The 7,767-nt window shown below is 54.6% G+C and overlaps 2 protein-coding genes across 2 annotated transcripts; one reads left to right on the plus strand and one right to left on the minus strand.

Moving 5' to 3' along the window:
- Nucleotides 1-3,304: 3,304 nt before the first annotated feature.
- Nucleotides 3,305-4,590, minus strand: FIBRA_02887 (uncharacterized protein; the record flags this gene model as incomplete). Its single annotated transcript, XM_012324738.1, has 5 exons — nt 3,305-3,595; nt 3,652-3,838; nt 3,894-3,984; nt 4,040-4,405; nt 4,464-4,590. The coding sequence occupies 5 exons, from the start codon at nt 4,588-4,590 to the stop codon at nt 3,305-3,307; spliced, it is 1,062 nt and encodes a 353-aa protein (XP_012180128.1).
- A 1,341-nt stretch (nt 4,591-5,931) lies between these two features.
- On the plus strand, nt 5,932-6,701 carry FIBRA_02888 (uncharacterized protein; the record flags this gene model as incomplete). The annotated part of the gene is made up of 6 exons (XM_012324739.1): nt 5,932-6,009; nt 6,062-6,100; nt 6,165-6,192; nt 6,264-6,319; nt 6,389-6,540; nt 6,590-6,701. The coding sequence occupies 6 exons, from the start codon at nt 5,932-5,934 to the stop codon at nt 6,699-6,701; spliced, it is 465 nt and encodes a 154-aa protein (XP_012180129.1).
- Between the last annotated feature and the right edge of the window lie 1,066 nt (nt 6,702-7,767).

Consider the following 7,767-nt stretch of genomic DNA (forward strand, 5'->3'; position numbering starts at 1 on the left):
AGCAGTGGCAGAGCGGCTAGCAGCTTTGGGACTCACCGATGAGCGCCTGCTCACGCATTGAGCAGCGGAATATCCACCTACGCCCTCAGATCAGCGTCACTGCAGTCAGAACCTCAATCCATCCGGGCCTGAGGTGGCTGTATTCGGGAGGGATGGGTAGGGGCATGCCCTAAATTCATCCAGCTGCACGACACGGAACTCTCCAAACGATTCCATCTCCACGAATGTGCGTATACCGATCCGCACACCAGCAAAAGCACCCCCCCAGCATCTTGATTATCATCTGCGAAATTATGGCCGCCCCATCTCACACGACGAGACGGTGCAGTTTCAACGCGGTTAGGACTAGCACTGATGGGCGTATATCACTGGTAAATCAGTGTGTGAGCACGGAGACATTATAGCCGCACGTCGCAGGATTGAGCAAATATCTGCGCACCTTCACGAACAGTCAGAAGTGCACCTTTAGAAAGACTTGAGTTTTGTGTAAGCGCAACATTAGTGCGACCGCAAGGGTTCCTTGAGCCTCTCTGGCGCCACAGTGTGTGTTGCAGAGTTCAAGTCAACCTTCGCCACCGCAAGCGTCACATGGCATCGTCATTTTCAACTTTCGGGCTTGACTTGGAGCCCTTCGAGCTGGCTCAATTACTAGCGGGTTCTCTTGGTCAAAATTTGAATCGTGCCCAGTCGACTCACGCTCTCTGCATGTTTCCAGCTGTCCGTATCTGCACCCGGGGTGATCATAGCCTAGTGCAATTTGCCTTCAAGTCTGCGGCGCACGCTGCTCTCGGGATGTTATCGATTGCATGCAGCTTCCTGGCGTGTAAGACGACTGGAGGACAGCCCCACAGTATTCCGCGAATATGACGTCCATGTGCAACGCAAAGGCGGCCCGTCAGCAAGGAACAATACTGGACTCCAAGACAGATCTGCAGGGCGACAATGGGTGAGAGGTTCCAAGATCTTCTCGTGAGCAAACCGCCATTCGGAACATCACATTCCCTGTTTTCAAACACACGGTATAGCAGATCCTGGATGCGCATGGCCCCATTGTGCGTTCCTCCCACTTTCTCCATTGTCAATGTGCTAGGCGAGTAGACGTCCAGAAAGTCGGACATGAACATCACAGGGAGGGGTCCGCGTGGAAGAATTCTCCATCAGGTTAGACGAGGAGTCGTGAAACAGGGGTGTGATAGGTATCGATATCGATGTCGAGGTTGGAGGCTCTCTTTGCCATGTTATCCTCGGGTGAGGACAGAGAGCTATAAAAGCCAGCACCTTCCAAACGATTCAACATTATCCACCCGCAATCTACCGATAACATACCCACCTTGTCTCCCGCTCTGCCCTCACAGCAGCGGCCTGATTTGTTGCGCTCCGCCGTAAGACCAAGTTTACAACTGAATCACCTTCGCTATGGAACCTACGCACGAATACGTATCACCATCTCCAAGTGGTGCGGCCTGTTAGGTGCGACATATCAGTACTTCAATTTACTTTTCATGCCTACACCGTAAATTAACTACTGCAAACACAAGTTCACTCGAGTGCGACGCCGTCCATTTTGATCCCGACTCTTCCTCTCATATGTATTCTGACCAAAACCGCATTCACGGGCATTCGTCTGGATACATACCATGAGAATGGAAGATTCGAGACCAAAACGCGGGGTGTCTCGTTTTCATCTACACGGTAAGGCGACTTTCATCTGCAAAGCGCGATAGGGTTTCCGTGCGCCGCACAGTATTGGTATGTGCACGTACGTGCCAGTTTTTGACAGGTGTGTCCGTATTCTCATGCACTCCGCTAATTCGTGCAGACAAAACTCACCAGGTCATCCTCCAGATTACTTTTTATTCCACGTCGTCGAATATCGGTCATGCAGTGCCACGTCTTCGCGGCAGCTCTCGTCGCTGCCCCTCCTTTTGCTTTTGCTGACGCTGTAGGTCTCGCGCGCAAGCTTTATGGCGAGAGCAGTATTGAAAGGTCCTCTCGGCGTATAGCTAATACTCCACATATCACACGGGAGATCTCTGGTCTGCGGCAGGTACTAGCGGTGGTCGGATTAGACGTGCAAGTGCGAGTGAAGCAGGTGAATGCGCTGTTCTAGAGAAGGGGTGCTGAAGCATTGCATCGTCAGCTGTTTTCTTTCCTTACGGAGCGAATTGCATACTGTGCGGTTTCGCGAGCATTTGTACGTACAAGCGCCGCGGTCGCACAAGGGACCACTCGTTCCTGGCTGCCATTCTGTATCGCAGCGCCCTTGTACTCACTATGGATGTGTTTTCTCGAGTATTACGCGGGATATTCGAATCTTAGGCAGTCGTTCGCGGAAGATCTACGGCCTCGCCGAGCCTGAGTTAAAGTTTTCGGTTGTACGGCAGCTTGCTGCTATTTGTGGTTTCCTGACGGCTACGCTCTCACACTGAGTACCTCTACACCGAGGCTCTCAAAAATTACTAGCCCCTGCTTCTTGAGCCCAACATTGCATGTGAAGACTGAACAATTATTAACAACCGGCCCTTTCTATGCTCTATGCTTCAACATGTGCTATGCATTGACAGATACATGATGATAGATTTTTAGTGGAGAGGAAAGTTGCTCTCCCTGGTGAGTGGCGTGCATTTGCAGCATTATCTCTGCATTACGCCATACGTTCTCTATACCTCCAGCTTTGCATAAAATTGCTGTCCAAGCTGCCAGCGGTGGCACGGCATGATACAACACATGGAACCGAATCTTTCCTCAGCAAACTCACACGGCAATAAAGTGTTCGATATTCCTTCTTCATCGCATTCTAGCCGGAGTTCGCCCCCCCTCGGTGCGTCAGAACTTGTGCGGAGTCGAATGTGCGGAGCTGTTGAAGCTTCCATTAGTTATCGAGTTATCGGGCGATTCATCCAGGTGCATACAGTTTATCTATCTTGGCGTTCTTATCATATGATAAGACATTTCTGTGTGACGCAGCACAAATTTTGGCATTCACTGCTGAAAGTCTGTCTCTTTTTCTGTCGTCGACACGTTGGGATCTCTAGGGCACATTCGCGGAATAAAATGGACCTCCGCGCGTAACTCCGCGATCAAGAGGTTCAAAAGCCAATTTGCACTTGTCTCGCAATCTCGAGTCAAGATCCAGCAGGTCTTCGCGCATCTGGGTATGTGGTCTGGGCATTCATTAGTGCAAAAAAGGATTGCTGAAGCTAACATGATACATAGGACATGTACGACGATACGAGACATCTGAAGCGGCATGCGTGTGCTGTATGTGATATCTGTCAATCCTCTACCACTCTTCTAGCCATAATCATGGGCTGCTCTTTCCGCTGAGCTCACGCTCAACTTTGACGATGTCCTGGACATGCGGGTGCAACCAGAGCGCCTCAAACACACCAGGCTCTATCGGGGGCAAGGGCTTACGGGGAAGACCACCGTAGCCGTACAGCTTCTCTAAGAGGGCTTTAGTGCCGGAGATGGACGCCTTTGCAATGGTGAAGTCAGCATTTGCAGCGATTGCCTGCAACCGCTGTGCCTCGGGCAGGAGGGAAGGGTCTTTCTGCGCTGCTTGGGAAAGCTCAAAGAGCTTGACAAGGGTATACTACGGTGGCAGTGTCAGCTGTCGGCGAGGAAGACAACGATTGGATTCGGACATACAGGCGCGACGTTTCCGAGACCCGTGATGGCGCCATGTGCGTTCGCATACGATGATGGGACCAAAAAGTCGGCGTAACCTCCCAATACGAGGAAAGGCGCATCGGGGTTTTTACGAGGATACAGCGACGAGAAGGAGGGGTCGGAGACTGTTCCGCAGATTCGGGTGAGCTTACCCACATTTCCGCATCTAAAGAAGATAATGTTCAACGGTGTTTCCCGTTCCACGTACCAAGCCAACTTACGTGAGCTTGACGCCAGCAAGGTTGGGGGACTCGATCGCCAACTCTGTGATGAGGTCCGAGTCGAGGTCAATGCCTCCACTCGCGCCGGGGTCTGCAGATATATGCGTCAAGGTCAAGTTGCGAACACCGACAAAGCAGATGCATACAGTTGTAGATGAGCACCGGAATAGGACTCTTCTCCGCAATCTCCGTCCAGAAAGCCTTCAAGGCCCTCTTATTGCCAGCCAAGACACCAGCGTAGTACCCGCTGGCGATAACGATTGTGTAGTCCGCGCCCGCTGCTGCTGCCTCCTTGCAGAGCTCGACCGTCTCTCGCGTACTGCCCGTCCCGGTGCCAGCGATGATGGGAATCTGCTCGAGGCCCGCTCCGTCAAGTGCCTGGCGTGCAGCCTTGATGATGGTAACCCGCTCGCTGTGGGTGAGGTGGAGGGCCTCGCCCATGGAGCCCGCGATGAGGGGACGGACACCGGCCTTGGCTGCGCGGACAACATGTGTGCGAAGCGAGTCGAGGTCTGTCGGGAAGCAGTCAGCGCAGCACTACAAGAGATCGGGAGAGAAGAGGCGACTGACCCAGATCCTCCGACTCTGGGAGGAAGAAGGTGGGGATGGGAGCGTAGATGCCTGCGGTGAGGGGGCGCGAGACGGGGTGTGCTGCGCCGTTCGTGCCGTTGTGGAAACCGTTTTCTGCAGCAGCCATGGTGGTAGTGGTGATGGCGGCGAGAGGATTTGGGATAGCAGCTCCCCGCCATGGCGGGAGGTTATTAAGGCTGCTCACCAGGATCTCCGGGGTCCGACGGCCCGTCGGACCGGTGCCGAGGTCCGTGCCGCGCAGCCATTTACGGCAGACGGCCCGACAGTCTGCGCAGGTGCGTCCCAGCCAACTCCTCCCACCGTCTGCTCGCGCAGATGGGCCATGATTCTATGCGAATTCTATGCTCACCGACTTTGGTGACGACGGCCCGTCTTGGATCGCACTGCGTAGCGCTGACTTGCTCTCCGACGACATTGACCCACATATACTCCCGTGCATCTGGCGCGAGCACGGCCGCCGACCTCACGTCTAGCATGATCTATGACCCCGCACCCCATGACCCCCGCGCAAAGTCAAGGTTTATTTCCGTGGAGGCCGAAAGCCAGGAATATATTTTACGTGTCACAACCGACATACAAGGGCGCCCGGGTGGCCGGCGCAACGTGTTCGCGTCCTCTGTATACCGGGCACCATAGCGAGACGTAACCAGTACAACGCCAGGGACCGCCAGCCATGCGCAAATGCATTGGTCACACCGATCCAGAGGCAGCGCGTTTTTTGTACATGTGACGACGTCAAGGGACATCTCCCATGAATGACATGTCAGACAGCCATCGTCAAATATTGTACAGCACCATTTCGGATGAGGCGACAGCTTCGGAGACGCTGGACAGATAGACCGGACGGAGAAGATAACGCAATATGTGCTCACCGCCCCAGCTACGGGCCAGGTCAAATCTCTTGTGACGTTACCGATTACCGTCTTGAAGAATGTGACCTCGCCGGACTTCTAGATCCAAAATCCGTCAACACAACACAAGACCATGTTCTTCTCTTGTCTCATCGTAGTCTAGACATTCAACGCTCAATACAGGCGACAAGTCCGTAGCGTGTGCTACACCCTCTAGACTGTTACATTCGTCGTCTATCGGCCTCGCTTCGGGCTGCTTCCAACTGCTAGCGCGCTGGACTTAATTGACGGTGAGAGTTGCCTCCCACAGGAACCGCATCCCTGTCGCTTCGATAGTCTCTTGCAAGAGTTTGTCCCTGAACCCCGTGAGCGTTAGAACAACAACAGCAGGAGTATTAGAACAGCAGGAAAGCAATTTCAGAGCCCCGTGGCGAAGAAAATCGTAGATTGGCGCGTTGGCATCGGTAATACTGGGGCTACCGGCGGAACAGTAATAGCCCTCTTGACGCTCGCTTGAGCTCCTCCACCAGGGATTTTCCGTTCGCTGTGAACAGCAGAGGCGCCGGCTCTGTGCGCTTTTGACGGTTTACTCGACGATGCACTCCCCGGTCGGCGTTGTGTGGGTGTTGGGACAGCATGCTGCTCCCTTGAGTGGCCCAGCTCGGACGGTCGATGTGAGTGTACTGGTTTCTTCTCGAAGGTGTATGGCTGAATTTGCGCTAGTAGGCAGCTTTTGGACAGCGCTCTAAGGCTTCCAGCATGAGGGTGCGAGCAGATTATGCGCACAAGCTGCGCACTGTCGATCGTCTGATCAGTTTGCACAGGTTAGGTCAATCGTGATCTCCGGATTGACAACGGTGAGCCCTCGAGGGCTCAGTTGGCGACCGTTGGCATCAGGTTGATCTCCGATTACGAGTCTCTGAATCAGGCGAGGCGCCACTGGAGAATGGACTGGCATGTTCAATGCCAACAAGGGACGTCCATGTGAGTTCAAACTGTCCCTCGGAGCCCTCCTGGGCGAAGCGACGGCTCAACAGCTGACCATATCAACAGCATAATGGCACCGATAACGGGCCCACCGACCCTGGAGAGCGCGAAAAAGCGACTGCGAGCGTGCTCCTCACGATGCGCGTGTGGTTGACTCGGAGCAACAAAACGCCTTGTCCATCAGCTACAGCGCAACCTGCTCCGGAAACGAAGTCCTAGTAAGGAGGGCATTTAGCTGCTAAAAATCCTGCCCCATTTTCCCCGTAGCGGATCATCCGCGTCGGTCCAAGTCTTTGGGACGACACCCTGGAACGCCAAAGACGGGCTGGCGTCCATCTTTCGTGGCGGAGAGGACTTTCTGATTCCCGCATCTCAGTAGAATGGAGTTGTGAGAGAAGACGGTATGATGGCGAACATACGACCTGGATACCGAAGAGCATGAGTGTCCTCGAGGAAGCTGCATGTGTAGGGACGCTCCATAGAGAAGAAAACATAATTGTCACCAGTAGTGATGGTAATAATATAATACCTCGTGCTAAACGTTCTACTCACCGTCGGACGAGGAACGCTAGAGACGTTGGGCCCGGTCCCTTCGATACTGGTGCTTTTCCTGTATCCACGTTCACGTCCACACAACTGGACAGCGCTATAGCGCATCTATGCCCAGCGAGTCCGAGTCAATGTCGGGGACTCGGACTTACCTCCATTGCCAAAAGCGGTCGAGGGAATCACGAACACGTGACTAGTGCGCGTCGCGTCCCAACGACGCGTCTCGATCACACGGCACACGGACAGCCTCGCGAGAGGCCCAAAGACGCGATCGAGTGCGCGATGTATGAACTAGGAACGTACAGCAGGCAATTTGTATATACTGTACAAGGCATCCATCCAGATAATGATAAGCAGCGGTAGGGTGTCAACAGCCCGGTGATGCACCAGAGTCTACAAAGTACAACAGCAGCAGCAGTGGGGGCAGCTGGGTGCAGCAGATACACGGGGGATATAAGTTAGTAAGTTAGGGATACACGATCCGGGCGGCTAGTGGAGACAGTGTGTGTTGTGGGGAAACCGGGTGCGCACGCACGGCCCAGTGGAATATTACAGCGGCAGCAGATGGTGCGCGCGTCCCTGCCGATCCGGGCAATCTCAGCCGAGATCACCGCCTCCTCCTCGCTGCGGCCTTCTTCCTCGGCGCAGGCCTCTTCTGCGGTGCGGGAGCCTCCGCGTCCTCTCCAGGCGTGCCCGCCACGCGCTGCGCCCTCTTCTTCGGCGGTGGGAGCGGCGTATCCTTCTCTGCCTCCTCCTCGACCGCGTCCGACGCCTTGCGCTTCCGCCCCTTCTTCTCTTTCTCCACAAGTTCCTCAGCGACCGCCGTCTCCTCCGACGCGTCGCTCACCGCCGTGCTCGACCCCCGACTCGGCATCGCGCCCTCTTGCGAGCTCTCG

The sequence above is a fragment of the Fibroporia radiculosa genome, assembly GCF_000313525.1.
Source record: "Fibroporia radiculosa TFFH 294 genomic supercontigs, scaffold1461, whole genome shotgun sequence".
In the NCBI taxonomy this organism is placed as follows: Eukaryota; Fungi; Basidiomycota; class Agaricomycetes; order Polyporales; family Fibroporiaceae; genus Fibroporia; species Fibroporia radiculosa.